The sequence below is a fragment of the Anomaloglossus baeobatrachus genome, chromosome 12, assembly GCF_048569485.1.
Source record: "Anomaloglossus baeobatrachus isolate aAnoBae1 chromosome 12, aAnoBae1.hap1, whole genome shotgun sequence".
NCBI lineage: Eukaryota > Metazoa > Chordata > Amphibia > Anura > Aromobatidae > Anomaloglossus > Anomaloglossus baeobatrachus.
In genome coordinates, this window is record NC_134364.1 from 31,635,590 (window position 1) to 31,653,920 (window position 18,331).

Below are 18,331 nucleotides of genomic sequence, written 5' to 3' on the forward strand. Positions count from 1 at the left end.
AGCAGTCCAGTAAGTGACACATCGCTGGAATCAGGGACTCAGCCTCTACATCATGCTGCTCTCAGATTACATAGCAAATATCTACTGACAGATTCCCTTTAAATGTACATGTTTTCGTGTTTGAATCGCACCGTACAATTACGGTGATAGTAACTATGTATGGTTTTCTTATTTTCACACAATACATTCGAAGAGCCATGAGCTTCTTATTTTTCAGTAGTAGATGAGCATATTTTCATCCTGAAAGTTTATAGAACCTTAAATGATTAATTTTTTAATACTTTTTTTACATTTGATTTTAGAGCAGGGGGTTGGGCAAAATAAGAAAAACATACGGTATATTGGGCTTTCAGTACCATCTTTATGCTGATGACACACAGCTATACACCTCATCCCCTGAGCTCACCCCCGCTGTACTACAGAACACCAGTGACTGCCTGACTGTAGTTTGCAATGTCATGTCTGCTCTCTATCTGAAACTTAACCTTTCCAAAACTGAACTTCTTCTATTCCCTCCATCTTCTAACCTTCCTAAACCTGACATCTCCCTCTCTGTGTGTGGCACAACGATAAGTCCTAGGCAGCAATCCCACTGTCTGGGGGTTATACTTGACACTGATCTCTCCTTCACCTCCCACATACAATCTCTTGCCCGCTCCTGCCGCTTGCACCTCAAGAACATCTCTAGAATCCGCCCCTTTCTCACAATGGAAACGACAAAAATCCTCAGCGTGGCCCTGATCCACTCCCGCCTCGACTACTGTAACTCTCTATTAATTGGTCTCCCCCTAACTAGACTCTCTCCTCTACAGTCCAGCCTTAATGCAGCAGCCAGGGTCACCTACCTGGATATCCGCTACTCAGATGCCTCTGCTCTGTGCCAGTCATTGCACTGGCTGCCCATATATCACAGGATCCAATTCACACTGCTTGTTCTCACCCACAAAGCTCTCCACAGTGCGGCCCCCCCCTACATCTCCACCCTCCTCTCTATCACCACAAAGCTCTCCACAGTGCAGCACCCCCCCTACATCTCCACCCTCCTCTCTATCACCACAAAGCTCTCCACAGTGCGGCACCCCCCTACATCTCCACCCTCCTCTCTATCACCACAAAGCTCTCCACAGTGCGGCACCCCCCCTACATCTCCACCCTCCTCTCTGTCTATCACCACAAAGCTCTCCACAGTGCGGCACCCCCCTACATCGCCACCCTCCTCTCTGTCTATCACCACAAAGCTCTCCACAGTGCGGCACCCCCCTACATCTCCACCCTCCTCTCTGTCTATCACCACAAAGCTCTCCACAGTGCGGCACCCCCTACATCTCCACCCTCCTCTCTATCACCACAAAGCTCTCCACAGTGCGGCCCCCCTACATCTCCACCCTCCTCTCTATCACCACAAAGCTCTCCACAGTGCGGCCCCCCTACATCTCCACCCTCCTCTCTATCACCACAAAGCTCTCCACAGTGCAGCACCCCCCCTACATCTCCACCCTCCTCTCTATCACCACAAAGCTCTCCACAGTGCGGCCCCCCCCTACATCTCCACCCTCCTCTCTATCACCACAAAGCTCTCCACAGTGCAGCACCCCCCCTACATCTCCACCCTCCTCTCTATCACCACAAAGCTCTCCACAGTGCGGCACCCCCTACATCTCCACCCTCCTCTCTATCACCACAAAGCTCTCCACAGTGCGGCACCCCCTACATCTCCACCCTCCTCTCTGTCTATCACCACAAAGCTCTCCACAGTGCGGCACCCCTACATCTCCACCCTCCTCTCTATCTATCACCACAAAGCTCTCCACAGTGCGGCACCCCCTACATCTCCACCATCCTCTCTATCACCACAAAGCTCTCCACAGTGCGGCACCCCCTACATCTCCACCCTCCTCTCTATCACCACAAAGCTCTCCACAGTGCAGCACCCCCCCTACATCTCCACCCTCCTCTCTATCACCACAAAGCTCTCCACAGTGCAGCACCCCCTACATCTCCACCCTCCTCTCTATCACCACAAAGCTCTCCACAGTGCGGCACCCCCCTACATCTCCACCTTCCTCTCTATCACCACAAAGCTCTCCACAGTGCGGCACCACCCTACATCTCCACCCTCCTCTCTATCACCACAAAGCTCTCCACAGTGCAGCACCCCCTACATCTCCACCTTCCTCTCTATCACCACAAAGCTCTCCACAGTGCGGCACCACCCTACATCTCCACCCTCCTCTCTATCACCACAAAGCTCTCCACAGTGCGGCACCACCCTACATCTCCACCCTCCTCTCTATCACCACAAAGCTCTCCACAGTGCGGCACCCCCTACATCTCCACCTTCCTCTCTATCACCACAAAGCTCTCCACAGTGCAGCACCCCCTACATCTCCACCCTCCTCTCTGTCTATCACCACAAAGCTCTCCACAGTGCGGCACCCCCTACATCTCCATCCTCCTCTCTATCACCACAAAGCTCTCCACAGTGCGGCACCCCCTACATCTCCACCCTCCTCTCTGTCACCACAAAGCTCTCCACAGTGCAGCACCCCCTACATCTCCACCCTCCTCTCTATCACCCCACCCATTCTCTACGCTCTGCAAATGACTTTCGACTAACGTCCACACTAATCCGAACCTCCCACTCCCGGATCCAAGACTTCTCCCGAGCTGCACCAATCCTCTGGAACGCTCTACCCCAAGAAACTAGGACAAATCACAACTTACTCAGCTTCAGACGCTCCCTAAAAACGCATCTCTTTAGGGTGGCCTATCACACTCCCTAGCCGAACTAAATTCACTTAATCCCTCCACGTATTCTCAGAATATAACCCCAAGTCAAACTCCACCGCACCCAAATGCATCTCAAGGCTCTGGCCAACTGGTCCAGGAAGCCATTATCTATCCCCCATTTCCTTGAGATGGCTGGACTGTCATTGTAAATAAGCACTTGTACCTTGCCCCCCCCATATCTCATTGTAGATTGTATCCTCTCACGAGCAGGGTTGTCTTTTTTTCCCTCTAAATATGGTATTCTCCATAACTGTTACTTGTTGGTATATGATCCTCCTGAATTGTAAGGCGCTGCGGAATATGTTGGCACTATAGAAAAAGATTATTAATATACATATATATTGTATTATATACTATATATATATATTATATATATATATATATATATATATATATATATATATATATATATATATATAAAAATATATATATCTTGGATCTCCTCATACCTAACCGACCGAACTTTCAGCGTCTCCCATTCTCACACCACTTCCTCATCTCGCCCCCTATCTGTCGGTGTCCCTCAAGGCTCAGTTCTTGGATCCCTGCTGTTCTCCATCTATACCTTCGGCTTGGGACAGCTCATAGAGTCCCACGGCTTCCAGTATCATCTCTATGCCGATGACACACAGATCTACCTCTCTGGACCTGACATTACCTCTCTACTAACCAAAATACCACAATGTTTGTCTGCTATTTCATCCTTCTTCTCTGCACGATTCCTAAAACTTAACATGGACAAAACAGAGTTTATTGTCTTTCCTCCTCCTCACTCATCTCCTCCAACAAGCCTTTCCATCAAACTTGATGGTTGCTCACTCACCCCAGTCTCACAAGCTCGTTGCCTTGGAGTGACCCTCGACTCTGCTCTATCCTTCAAGCCACACATCCAAGCACTCTTCACCTCATGCCGATTACAACTCAAAAATATCTCCCGTATCCGTGCTTTTCTTAACCAAGAATCTGCAAAAACATTAGTGCATGCCCTCATCATCTCCCGCCTCGACTACTGCAACCTCCTGCTCTCTGGCCTCCCTTCCAACACTCTTGAATCCCTCCAATCTATCCTAAACTCTGCAGCCCGCTTAATCCACCTCTCCCCTCGCTACTCCCCAGCCTCGCCACTCTGCCAATCCCTTCACTGGCTTCCCATCGCCCAACGACTCCAGTTCAAAACATTAACCATGACCTACAAAGCCATCCACAACCTGTCTCCTCCCTACATCTGTGACCTAGTCTCCTGGTACCTACCTGCACGCAACCTTAGATCCTCACAAGATCTCCTTCTCTGCTCCTCTCTTATCTCCTCTTCCCACAATCGTGTACAAGATTTCTCCCGTGCATCCCCCATACTCTGGAACGCTCTACCTCAGCACATCAGACTCTCCCCTACCGTGGAAAGCTTCAAGAGGAACCTCAAGACCCACCTCTTCCAACAAGCCTACAACCTACAATAGCCCTCAGCCCAGTAGACCACTGCGCAACCAGCTCTGTCCTCACCTACTGTACCATCACCCATTCCCTGTAGACTGTGAGCCCTCGCGGGCAGGGTCCTCTCTCCTCCTATACCAGTCTGTTTTGTACTGTTAATGATTGTTGTACGTATACCCTCTTTCACTTGTAAAGCGCCATGGAATAAATGGCGCTATAATAATAAATAATAATAATAATATATATATATTTTTAAAAGTATATATTGAAAAATCTCTAAACTTTTTGCTGCAGCCAGAATACCCCTTTATGTCAGTGGAATATACCGGTATCGTGCTCTTTAGTGGTGACACCCGGACAGGAGCGGATTTATGTTAAATACACAAATAATAAGACTCCACATTGATCGAGGTCTCCGGTGGTGGTTACATGAAACATAAAACGAGACGGCTGCAGGACAACAGACTTATTAGAAGTGATCCCCGACTACCACGTAGCCCGGACGTGACAGCACTCACCTCACTGGGATTAGTACAGAAAGCAGAATCGCTGAAAAGAAGGTAAGGGAAGGAGGAGGAGTACAACACTTTCAGAAGAGGTTATATCAGCCACAGGGGAGTCGCATGCAAAGATCCCAGAGAGGGGGTCAACGAGGGTGAGGTATAAGCGGCAAGTCATCCCAAAAAGAAGCTCCTGATTGCTGGCAGCTGGGATTGTCGTCTGCAATACAAAGCCAAACGGGTGTTGCATCTTTTGCGTGCGCTCTGGGAGCACGTCCCAGGGCTGAAGGGTCTCACCTGCTGCCTTCCTTCCAAAATAGCCCAATACATGACCGTACAGTTCCCTCAGTGGAGCCTCGGCTGCCGTCCTTTGCTGCTTCTGCAGGGACACGCTGGCCTTAGGTTTTGAGAGAGCATGAACAACAGATTTATAGACGCCTCCTATAGACGCATGAGAGGAGGCTCTCTCCTGACTGCTAGCCCGCGGCCGGATGCGGCTAGGTTCCTTATGTGAGGGACGGTAGGGAAGATCACTTTGGTCGATACCCGACTGGCTAACTCCTGACGCTACGCGTACCGCACCCATGGCGGCGTATGCCGTGGGCTTCCCCGTGTCTACACAGGAGGAGGTAGGGCTCAGGCCGCTCAGCTTGCGCAGCCTGGTTTTCCAATGGGCATCCTTGTTCTCCATGGAGTTGTAGAAAAGCACAGCCTCGGTGGAAGGACGGAACGTGACCTGCACGGTGTTACGTTTCCGACGGATGGCTTTGGCCTTGTGTGTCACAGACTCACACAAGTTCTTTATGTTGGCCCCATGTTCTCCTCCTGAGGATTGTGGAGGCTGGGAAGGTTGCAGTTCTGGAAGCTCATCGTCCTCCGCTGCCGCTTGCCTACACAGACCTTTCCTCCGGTCGCCATGCTCCGAGACAGTTCTACTTTCATCTACCTCTCCGTCGGCCTGTATCCGCACATGAACATCCCTGGATCTACCAGGGACCTTCAGTCCCCCAGATCTCCTAGCCACATGCCCCTCCAAACCTGACCCAGTGTCCGCCTGCGCTGGATGGAGCCCCTCGGATAACACGGTGTGACCCTCTCCTTTATCGCTCCACTCCGACTCATCCAGGGGCTCAGTTTTGTTTTCCACACTAGTAGACCTGACCTTGCTTTTCTCCATCCCATCGCCTTGCGTGATTTGCTCTTTTAAAACCCTCCGTAAATACGGCAAAATGTCTCCTCCCTCTAAGTCTTCGTACCAGCCCTGCTCTATCTCCGCGTCCGTCAGTTCAGCTGAGCCAGTCAGCTGGCAAAGGTGATCGTATATACTGTCATCCGCCTGCGTTAGGGATGCCTCCTGACAGTGTGTGTTAGCACAAGGGGGGTCCGGAATCTGAGGGGGGGGATGCTCTGCGCCTGGCACTGCACCTTTCACTCTATCAGCTGCCAATGGCCCCAGAATGTCAGATGTGCTGCTGCTACGCGGCAAAGTTGTGGTCTCCTCATTGGCACCTCCAAACGTCTCCGTAGGCGTCTCCTCGCTCTGCGAATAGTGCCTTACTCGGGGGACACGTGGATGGACGGGTGCATCCTCCATTTCTGTCAGACGAAGAAAAAATAAAACATTGTAAGTGTTTTCTTTTTACTTTTATAGCCAAGTATAACCATTTAAAGGGGGATTGTCAACTAATTTTTTTTTAACTTAAATACATGTAATTGGGGCCAAAAATCATTTTTGCAATTGGCTTTCATTAAAAATTTTGCACCGTTTCCGTTCTATAGCTGCTGTAATGCATTATCTAATGCTGGCTGCAGGGTGAGTTAACTGAGAATCTGTCAGTCAGCCTCTATAATGGACTGGCAGGGAGTTTGTAATGTCTTTATCTGTCCCATTTAAACTCCGGAGACCATTTATGATGGGGTATCACATCTATATTAAATGTACAGGCAAACAAAGAGCCCTGTAAAAGCCAAAGAAAACAAAGAAGGGAATTTTGTTTACTTACCGTAAATTCCTTTTCTTCTAGCTCCTATTGGGAGACCCAGACAATCGGGTGTATAGCTTCTGCCTCCGGAGGCCACACAAAGTATTACACTTTAAAAAGTGTAACCCCTCCCCTCTGCTATACACCCTCCCGTGCATCACGGGCTCCTCAGTTTTGGTGCAAAAGCAGGAAGGAGGAAACTTATAAATTGGTCTAAGGTAAATTCAATCCGAAGGATGTTCGGAGAACTGAACCATGAACCAAAGAACAATGAACATGAACAACATGTGTACACAAAAAAACAACAGCCCGAAGGGAACAGGGGCGGGTGCTGGGTCTCCCAATAGGAGCTAGAAGAAAAGGAATTTACGGTAAGTAAACAAAATTCCCTTCTTCTTTGTCGCTCCATTGGGAGACCCAGACAATTGGGATGTCCAAAAGCAATCCCTGGGTGGGTAAAAGAATACCTCGATAAAAAGAGCCGAAAAAAAAAAAACGGCCTCTTCTTACAGGTGTTCAACTGCCGCCTGAAGGACTCGCCTACCTAGGGCGGCATCTGCCGAAGCATATGCATGCACCTGATAGTGTTTTGTAAAAGTGTGCAGACTCGACCAGGTAGCCGCCTGACACACCTGCTGAGCCGTAGCCTGGTGCCGCAATGCCCAGGACGCACCTACGGCTCTGGTAGAATGGGCTTTCAGCCCTGAAGGAATCGGAAGCCCAGAGGAACGGTAGGCTTCAAGAATCGGTTCCTTGATCCATCTAGCCAAGGTTGACTTGGAAGCCTGCGACCCCTTACGCTGGCCAGCGACAAGGACAAAGAGTGCATCAGAACGGCGCAGGGGCGCCGTGCGTGAAATGTAGAGCCTGAGTGCTCTCACGAGATCTAACAAGTGCAAATCCTTTTCACATTGGTGAACTGGATGAGGGCAAAAAGAAGGTAAGGAGATATCCTGATTAAGATGAAAAGGGGATACCACCTTAGGGAGAAATTCCGGAACCGGACGCAGAACCACCTTGTCCTGGTGGAACACCAGGAAGGGGGCTTTGCATGACAGTGCAGCCAGCTCCGACACTCTCCGAAGTGATGTGACTGCCACTAGGAAGACCACCTTTTGCGAAAGGCGTGAAAGAGAAATCTCTCTCATTGGCTCGAAAGGTGGTTTCTGAAGAGCCGTTAGCACCCTGTTCAGATCCCAAGGTTCTAGCGGACGCTTGTAAGGAGGGACTATGTGACAAACTCCCTGCAGGAACGTGCGGACCTGCGGAAGCCTGGCTAGACGCTTTTGAAAAAACACAGATAGCGCCGATACTTGTCCCTTAAGGGAGCCGAGAGACAAACCCTTTTCCAGTCCGGATTGAAGGAAGGACAGAAAAGTGGGCAAGGCAAATGGCCAGGGAGAAAAACCCTGATCAGAGCACCAGGATAAGAAGATTCTCCACGTCCTGTGGTAGATCTTGGCGGACGTTGGTTTCCTGGCCTGTCTCATAGTGGCAATGACCTCTTGAGATAACCCTGAAGACGCTAGGATCCAGGACTCAATGGCCACACAGTCAGGTTGAGGGCCGCAGAATTCAGATGGAAAAATGGCCCTTGAGACAGTAAGTCTGGACGGTCTGGCAGTGCCCACGGTTGACCCACCGTGAGATGCCACAGATCTGGGTACCACGACCTCCTCGGCCAGTCTGGGGCGATGAGGATGGCGCGGCTGCAGTCGGACCTGATCTTGCGTAATACTCTGGGCAGTAGGGCCAGAGGAGGAAATACATAAGGCAGTCGAAACTGCGACCAATCCTGAACTAAGGCGTCTGCTGCCAGAGCTTTGTGATCTTGAGACCGTGCCATGAATGCCGGGACCTTGTTGTTGTGCCGGGACGCCATTAGGTCGACGTCCGGCTTTCCCCAGCGGCAACAGATCTCTTGAAACACTTCTGGGTGAAGAGACCATTCCCCCGCATCCATGCCCTGGCGACTGAGAAAGTCTGCTTCCCAGTTTTCTACGCCCGGGATGTGAACTGCGGAGATGGTGGAGGCTGTGGCTTCCACCCACAGCAGAATCCGCCGAACTTCCTGGAAGGCTTGCCGACTGCGTGTGCCGCCTTGGTGGTTGATGTATGCCACTGCCGTGGCGTTGTCCGACTGAATTCGGATCTCCCTGCCCTCCAGCCACGGCTGGAACGCCTTTAGGGCTAGATACACTGCCCTTATCTCCAGAACATTGATCTGCAGGGAGGACTCTGGCTGAGTCCAGGTACCCTGAGCCCTGTGGTGGAGGAAGACCGCTCCCCACCCTGACAGACTCGCATCCGTCGTGACCACCGCCCAGGATGGGGGCAGAAATGATTTCCCCTTCGACAAAGACGTGGGAAGAAGCCACCACTGAAGAGAGGCCTTGGCTGTCCGGGACAGGGAGACGTTCCTGTCGAGAGATGTCGACTTCCTGTCCCATTTTCGGAGAATGTCCCATTGAAGTGGACGCAGATGAAACTGCGCAAATGGGACTGCCTCCATTGCCGCCACCATCTTCCCTAGGAAGTGCATGAGGCGTCTCAAGGGGTGCGACTGGGCTCGAAGGAGAGATTGCACCCCTGTCCGTAGTGAACGTTGTTTGTCCAGCGGAAGTTTCACTATCGCTGAGAGAGTGTGAAACTCCATCCCGAGATATGTCAGCGATTGGGTCGGAGTCAATTTTGACTTTGGGAAATTGATGATCCACCCGAATCTCTGGAGAGTCTCCAGAGCAATGTTCAGGCTGTGTTGGCATGCCACCTGAGAGGGTGCCTTGACCAGGAGATCGTCTAAGTAAGGGATCACCGAGTGTCCCTGCGAGTGCAGGACCGCTACCACTGTTGCCATGACCTTGGTGAAGACCCGAGGGACTGTCACCAGGCCAAAGGGCAGCGCCACGAACTGAAAGTTTTCGTCCCCGATGGCGAAACGCAGGAAGCGCTGATGCTCTGGTGCAATCGGCACGTGGAGATAAGCATCTCTGATGTCGATTGATGCTAGGAAGTCTCCTTGGGACATCGAGGCGATGACGGAGCGGAGGGATTCCATCCTGAACCGCCTGGCGTTCACATGTTTGTTGAGCAGCTTGAGGTCCAGGACGGGACGGAAAGATCCGTCCTTTTTTGGCACTACAAACAAGTTGGAGTAGAAACCTTGACCCCATTGCTGAAGGGGAACCGGGATCACCACTCCTTCTGTTTTTAGAGTGCTCACCGCCTGAAGAAGAGCATCGGCTCGCTCGGGGGGCGGAGATGTTCTGAAGAAACGAGTCGGAGGACGAGAGCGGAATTCTATCCTGTAACCGTGAGACAGAATGTCTCTCACCCATCGGTCTTGGACATGTGGCAACCAGGCGTCGCAAAAGCGGGAGAGCCTGCCACCGACCGAGGATGCGGTTTGGGGAGGCCGAAAGTCATGAGGAGGCCGCTTTGGGAGCGGTTCCTCCGGCGGTCTTTTTAGGACGTGACTTAGACCGCCATGAGTCAGAGTTCCTCTGACCCTTCTGTGGCCTGTTGGACGAGGAGAATTGAGACTTGGCTGAGGTCCGAAAGGACCGAAATCTCGATTGTACCTTCCTTTGTGGAGGTCTGTTGGGTTTGGACTGGGGCAAGGACGATTCCTTTCCCTTGGATTGTTTAATGATTTCATCCAATTGCTCGCCAAACAGGCGGTCGCCAGAAAATGGCAAACCGGTTAAGAACTTCTTGGAAGCAGAGTCTGCCTTCCATTCACGTAGCCACATAGCCCTGCGGACTGCCACCGAATTGGCGGATGCTACCGCCGTACGGCTCGCAGAGTCCAGGACAGCATTCATGGCGTAGGACGCAAATGCCGACGCCTGAGAGGTTAAGGACACAACCTGTGGAGTAGAGGCACGTGTAACTGCATTAATCTCAGACTGACAAGCTGAGATAGCTTGGAGTGCCCATACGGCAGCAAATGCCGGAGCAAAAGACGCGCCTATAGCCTCATAGATGGATTTCATCAGGAGCTCTATCTGCCTGTCAGTGGCATCCTTGAGTGATGCACCATCTGCCACTGGAACTATGGATCTAGCCGCCAGTCTGGAGACTGGAGGATCCACCTTGGGACACTGAGCCCAACCCTTGACTACGTCAGAGGGGAAGGGATAACGTGTGTCATTAAGGCGCTTAGTAAAGCGCTTATCTGGAAAAGCTCGGTGCTTCTGGACTGTATCTCTGAAGTCGGAGTGATCAAGAAATGCACTCCGTGCTCGTTTAGGAAACCTAAAATGGAATTTCTCCTGCTGAGAAGCTGACTCCTCTATCTGAGGAGTTGGAGGAGAAAGATCTAACACCTGATTGATGGACGCTATAAGGTCGTTTACTATGGCGTCCCCTTCAGGTGTATCAAGGTTGAGAGCGGCGTCAGAATCAGAGCCCTGCTCTGCCACCTCCGCTTCATCTTCCAGAGATTCCTCATGCTGAGACCCTGAACACTGTGATGAAGTCGAGGGAAGCTCCCGGCGAGCCCGCTTAGCTGGCCTGGGACTGCGGTCCGTGTCATAGTCCTCACCGTGGGAGCTATGAGTCGCCCCAGGAGCACTTTGCTGCTCCAACCTAGGGGGGCCTGGGGACAATGATTCAACAGTGCCCGGGATCTGTGTTACTAGTCTGGACTGCAAAGCCTCTAGAATCTTAGCAGACCATCTATCCATAGACTCAGAAAGTTTGTCAGCAAATACTGCAAACTCTGTCCCTGTCACCTGGACGGTGGCAGGCGATTGTTCCACCTGGGCCGAGGGTCCCACTAGTGGCAAAGGCTCCGGCTGAGTGAGTGTCACAGGGGCCGAGCATTGCGCACAATGAGGATAGGTGGAACCTGCAGGTAGCATAGCTGCACATGAGGTACAGGTTGCAAAGTAAACCTGTGCCCTGGCACCCTCGCTTTTTTCGGACGACATGCTGTTGTCTCCTTTTAGAGCAATCAGAGAGGGTATATAGCCAAGGCAACAGTGCGGCTGTACAGAGTAAATGTATACAAAATATGGATATAAATATACACTTCTGCACCCAGGGGAGCAAGCACCTCGTAACAGGTGCTGCTTACTGACCGCCCTCAGAGTTTGTGTGACCACCAGATTCCCTGCCTGGGCTCCCAGCGCTGTTGGAGCTCGTCTCTGAAGATCCCCAGCGTCAGCCGTGCTGCTAGTAATGGCTGCTAGCGTTCTGTGAGGAAGAGGGAGCCGTGGGCGTGCACTAAAAAGTGCGGGAATCTGGTGCCCCACTGTGCACAGTGAGGGGGGAGGAGGATACAAAGTATGCTCCTGCCCTCAGCGCTGACGTTCCGTGCAGCGTCCCGCCCTTACTCCTGACTGGCAGGCCTGGGGGCGGGAATATGCGGCACTAGGCCGCAAAAGCTGGGGACTCGAGTTATAAGCGCGGCCGGCAAACAAGCGCGGCCAGCGCGGTAGTCCCGGCGCACTAACACACCCAGCAACTGCTGCAGCGTGTATCAAACAGGCGCTCTATGCGCCGTCCCCAAGGGGACACAGAGTACCTCAGAGTAGCAGGGCCATGTCCCTGACGATACCCGGGCTCCTGTCCAGCAGATTCCCCCAGGGGCTGCGGAGGGAGCGCGGTCCCAGTGCCTGGAGACCGTTTAGGATCCCACTTCACCCAGAGCCCTGTAAAGGATGGGGAAGGAAAACGGCATGTGGCTCCTGCCTGTGTACCCGCAATGGGTACCTCAACCTTAACAGCACCGCCGACTCAGAGTGGGGTGAGAAGGGAGCATGCTGGGGGCCCTGTAATGGGCCCTCTTTTCTTCCATCCGATATAGTCAGCAGCTGCTGCCGACTAACTTGTGGAGCTTGCGTGCATGTGTGCCTCCTTCAACACAAAGCATAAAAACTGATGGGCCTGTGATGCACGGGAGGGTGTATAGCAGAGGGGAGGGGTTACACTTTTTAAAGTGTAATACTTTGTGTGGCCTCCGGAGGCAGAAGCTATACACCCGATTGTCTGGGTCTCCCAATGGAGCGACAAAGAAATTTTTAAAGAAACCCAATTGCAAAAATGATTTTTGACACCAAATACATGCATTTAAGCAACAAAAACAATATGTCATCAAAGCTGGAAAACCCCCTTTAAGAACTCTTTTCTTGAAGCTGTGTAGAAAGAAGTCAAAAAGCTGTGACAAAAACCACGATATCTAAGTGGTCCCAGTAAAAGAAAAAGAAAAATGAAAAATAGACCACTTCAAAAAGCTTTACTTCTTTATACACAGGCAATCAGTACAATCCATGGCAGGCCCTGCATTATGGGTCATCTAGAAAATAGGGGACAATCAGGATTGGGGAAGCAGAACGTTAGTATACAGGATGTTACGTGTCCGCATGCAAAGGGAAGTGTGCCTGAGCTCAACACGTCTGGTGTTTACATTGGTACAGGGGGCAGCCGCCTTTCCTGTGCTACCAACTGCAGTTTTGAGATGAGCTTTACAGAAGTCAAATATAATAAACCTTGGTCAGGAAACTACCTATTGACTTCTACGGGACAGTGCTGTGGGCATGCTCTGTGACCTGTGCAGACGTCAATGAGCAGAGAGGGGAGGAGGATAGATGTCTCATTCATGTACCATCAGAGGTGTGATCCTGTATCTTATCAACCTACATCTTTATGACAGCGAACTAAGGCGGCTTTCACACTACGTTTTTTTAACATGCGACAAACGTTTTTTTTAACGCAAAAACGGATCCAGTGCAAATGCGTTTTCATTTCAATGCATTAGCAATGGACTCGCGTCAACAGCGTTCACATGCATTTGCGTGCGGTTTAGTGAGGATCCAGCGACTTGCAGTTTTTTAATATTTTTCAAAAACGCTACTTGTAGTGTTTTTGAGCTGCGTCCAAATACTGCAAATTGCTGGATCCGGACTAAACAGCACGCAAACGCATGTGAACGCTGGCATGCTGATAGACAGGATCCTGCTTGGCCAGAAACCAGTCTGGCGTGATCAGTCTCTTTCACTCTCTCTCCTCTCTCTCCCCTCCCTTCTCTCTCCTCTCTTTGGCCCCTCTCCTCTTTCTCCTCTCTTCTCCTCTTTCTCCTCTCATCTCCTCTCTCTCTATCTCTCTCTCTCACACTCCCTCCCCTCTCTCTTCCCTCCCCTCTCTCTCTTCCCTCCCCTCTCTCTCTTCCCTCCCCTCCCTCCCCTCTCTCTCCTCCCTCCCCTCTCTCTCCTCCCTCCCCTCTCTCTCCCCTCCCCCTCTCTCTTCCCTCCCCCTCTCTCTTCCCTCCCTTCTCTCTCTTCCCTCCCTTCCCTCCCCTCTCTCTCCTCCCTCCCCTCTCTCTCCTCCCTCCCCTCTCTCTCCTCCCTCCCCTCTCTCTCCTCCCTCCCCTCTCTTCCCTCCACCTCTCTCTTCCCTCCCTTCTCTCTCTTCCCTCCCTTCTCTCTCTTCCCTCCCCTCTCTCTCTTCCCTCCCCTCTCTCTCTTCCCTCCCCTCTCTCTTCCCTCCCCTCTCTCTCTTCCCTCCCCTCTCTCTCTTCCCTCCCCTCTCTCTCTTCCCTCCCCTCTCTCTCTTCCCTCCCCTCTCTCTCTTCCCTCCCCTCTCTCTCTTCCCTCCCCTCTCTCTCTTCCCTCCCCTCTCTCTCCTCCCTCCCCTCTCTCTCCTCCCTCCCCTCTCTCTCCTCCCTCCCCTCTCTCTCCTCCCTCCCCTCTCTCTCCTCCCTCCCCTCTCTCTCCTCCCTCCCCTCTCTCTCTTCCCTCCCCTCTCTCTCTTCCCTCCCCTCTCTCTTCCCTCCCCTCTCTCTCTTCCCTCCCCTCTCTCTCTTCCCTCCCCTCTCTCTCTTCCCTCCCCTCTCTCTCTTCCCTCCCCTCTCTCTCTTCCCTCCCCTCTCTCTCTTCCCTCCTCTCTCTTCCCTCCTCTCTCTTCCCTCCTCTCTCTTCCCTCCTCTCTCTTCCCTCCTCTCTCTCTTCCCTCCTCTCTCTCTTCCCTCCTCTCTCTCTTCCCCCCTCTCTCTCTTCCCCCCTCTCTCTCTTCCCTCCCCTCTCTCTCTTCCCTCCCCTCTCTCTCTTCCCTCCCCTCTCTCTCTTCCCTCCCCTCTCTCTCTTTCCTCCTCTCTTCCCTCCTCTCTCTCTTCCCTCCCTTCCCCTCTCTCTTCCCTCCCCTCTCTCTCTTCCCTCCCCTCTCTCTCTTCCCTCCCCTCTCTCCCCTCCTCTCTTCCCTCCTCTCTCTCTTCCCTCCCTTCCCCTCTCTCTTCCCTCCTCTCTCTCTTCCCTCCCCTCTCTCTCTTTCCTCCCCTCTCTCTCTTTCCTCCCCTCTCTTTCCTCCTCTCTCTCTCTTTCCTCCTCTCTCTCTCTTCCCTCCCTTCTCTCTCTTCCCTCCCTTCTCTCTCTTCCCTCCCTTCTCTCTCCTCCCTCCCTTCTCTCTCTTCTCTCCTCTCTCTCTCTTCTCTCCTCTCTCTCTCTTCTCTCCTCTCTCTCCTCTCCTCTCTCTCTTCTCTCCTCTCTCTCACTTCTCTCTCTCCCCTCCTGTCTCTCTCCTCTCTTTCTCTCTCGCTCCTCTCTCTTCCCTCCTGTCTCTCTCCTCTCTTTTCTCTCTCTTCTCTCTCTCTTCTCTCTCTTCTCTCCTCTGTCTTTTGTCCCCAGCTACATCTGAATTTCCAGTCTTTCACGTTTAGTCCCCCTCACTCCCGATCACATGACTCCAATGCACGCCCATAAACTTCAAGTGACAGGATCCGCTTTTGCAGCAAAAAAAACGTTTATGAGGCATGTTAAAAAAACGTAGTGTGAAAGCGGCCTATCACTTAAAGAGGACCAACCACCATGGTTTTCCTATATAAACTAAAGCCGGTGCTATACTGGCGCTATCATGCTGATTCTATACATACCTTTAGTTGTGAGATCGGATGTATACTTTCTGAAATACAGGCAAGTAAAGTTTGTGAAATGCACTGTTATTTGATTGATAGAAGCTACAGAATATCTAATACGTGGGTCAGGGTTTGCTAGTTATTCCTGCCCCTGCCCTTCCTCCCCCGTCCTTCCTCCCTTCCTCCTCACCCTATTATAACAGAGACAGGAGGAGGAAGGACAGGCAGCAGACAGGGGCGAGAATAACCAGCAAAACCCGACCCACCTATTAGATATTCTGTAGCTGCTATCATTCAAATAACAGTGCATTTCACAAACTTTACTTGCCTGTATTTCAGAAAGTATACATCCGATCTCACAACTACAGGTATGTATAGAATCAGCCTGATAGCGCCAGTATAGCACTGGCTTTAGTTTATATAGGAAAATCCTGGTGGGTGGTCCTCTTTAAGTAAAGCTGTGACTGCTGACAATTGATCTCTATGGGAAATGTCCACTTATTATAAGGCTCTGTGGACAAGGCAAAAACACAAGATTTTTTTTTTAAAAAAGCTTGATTTCTTTTGTTATAGTCCCTTAAAATCATTTTTTATATTAAACTGAATGCTTACAATGGAAAAATAAATTAATAATAATAATAATTAGAATCCACGAAACTAATTAAATTAATCCAGTGCCCTGACACTTATGGGTGAAATCGAGGAAAGTTTAAAGGTCTGCTCCTCAATAGCCAGTGATGTGCCAGTGCCCACTTTAAAAGGTAATCGTTCAGGAACTTTTTTTTCTATGTACCGTAATCTGAGCTGTAGGGGCTGAGAGCCTGATTTCAGTGATGTGTCACTTACTAGGCTGTGTGCTGTTTCAATAAAAATCAGTGTTTTATCAGCAGCAGATTATCACTACAGGACTAGCGGCCTCATGTCTCAGTCAACTGCTCTGTGAACCATGCCCCCATTGCAGATTTGCAGTTTTCTGCCTATGCACAGTGTACACATAAATCTGCCCCTCAGTGATGTGGATGGGGGTATACACAGCTAAGTGTACACAGAAAGCTGCCAATCAGTGGTGTGGGCGGGGTTATACAGTGCTCAGTGTACACATACGTCTGCCAATCAGTGGTGAGGGTTGGATGATACAGCGCTCAGTGTACACAGAAAGCTGCCAATCAGTGGTGTGGGTGGGGTTATATAGCGCTCAGTGTACACAGCAAGCTGCCAATCAGTGGTGAGGGCAGGGTTATACAGAGCTCAGTGTACATAGAAAGTTGCCAGTTGTGTGGGCATGGTTATACAGTGCTCAGTGTACACAGAAAGCTGTCAATCAGTGGTGAGGGTGCAGGGGTATACAGAGTTCAGTGTACACAGAAAGCTGCCACTCAGTGATATAGGTGGGGTTATACAGTGCTGAGTGTACACAGAAAGCTGCCAATCAGTGGTGTGGGGGCGGGGGTATACAGAATTCAGTGTACACAGAAAGCTGCCACTCAGTGATGTAGGCGGGGTTATACAGTGCTCAGTGTACACAGAAAGCTGCCAATCAGTGGTGTGGGCGGGGTTGTACAGTGCTCAGTGTACACAGAAAGCTGCCAATCAGTGGTGTGGGCGTGGTTATACATTGCTCAGTGTACACAGAAAGTTGCCAGATGTGTGGGTGGGGTTATACAGCGCTCAGTGTACACAGTAAGCTGCCAATCAGTGGTGTAGGCGGGGTTATACAGCGCTCAGTGTACACAGTAAGCTGCCAATCAGTGGTGTAGGCGGGGTTATACAGTGCTCAGTGTACACAGTAAGCTGCCAATCAATGGTGTGGGGGTGGATTATACACAGCTCAGTGTACACAGAACGCCAATCAATGGTGAGGGCGGGGTAATACAGAGTTGAGAATTTAGTTCTGTAGAAGAAGAAACTGTAATTCAATCAAAATGACGTCAAGCAGATCAGTAAGTGACATATCTGGAATCAGGCTCTCAGCCCCTACATCATTCTGCTCTCAGATTACATAGCAAAAACCCGATTACAAATTCCCTTTAACTTAATATACAAAAATTTGAACTCTGTCTTTTATTAATACCTAATGGGAATTGTCTGGCGGCTGTTACTAAGAAAATAGGAGATATTTGGAAGGAAAGTAAAAAATGATTTTCTCCCAGATTGGCGCTGATCCTACACACTCCATACTGTGTCCCCCGCTGGTCCAAATCCATCAACATTTTGTGGGTGTTGTTGTATAACCGCTGCAGCCAATCGTTATATAACGCCTACTGCTAACGGCACGGTAGGTGTAGGGTTTTGCCTGCCAGCAGCGCTACAGTGCCCAGCTCGCCAATGTCTGCGTGTTAGTGGATACATCATACATCACCCCTGAATTTTAAGAGGGTTACTACAGGGTGTTCTGAGAGCCCCCTGGGTTAACTCTTTAGGGTCACTGGGTAAGGGGGACACATGCACTTTATGGTAAATCTTTCTGAAGCGGACCACACAATAGTACAGCATAGAACATAGAATAAGTCACGGTGACGCTGCGAGAAGTGTAATGAAGCCGTTCTGTGTGCTGGAAGAAAAGGTTAGTAAGTCCAGGTCATAATTACAGAGTCAATACGGCAAGTTAGTGCAAAGACGGCGTCGTCAATAGGGCGTATCAGACATTCTCAAAAATGGAAGCATAAAAATGGCCTTTTCTTGTTCAGATATATCATATTCAAGGATAAAATCTTACAGCAAGGCGGCAAGAAACCTAAAATGCTTCTCAGATTGATATGATTACCTAATACCTGACT

At 50.8% G+C, this 18,331-nt stretch overlaps 1 protein-coding gene across 5 annotated transcripts in view; it reads right to left on the bottom strand.

Moving 5' to 3' along the window:
* RALGAPA1 (Ral GTPase activating protein catalytic subunit alpha 1) overlaps nucleotides 1-18,331 on the bottom strand; it is a 371,616-nt gene that overhangs the window by 202,721 nt on the left and 150,564 nt on the right. For 3 of the 5 annotated variants that reach the window (XM_075330777.1, XM_075330775.1, XM_075330776.1), the window contains one exon: nucleotides 6,147-6,317. In XM_075330777.1, coding sequence (XP_075186892.1) covers nucleotides 6,147-6,317 — 171 coding nt within the window. Of the gene's footprint in view, nucleotides 1-5,018; nucleotides 6,318-18,331 lie in introns of all 5 variants that reach the window. The other 2 variants (XM_075330774.1, XM_075330773.1) reach the window with 1 other exon arrangement.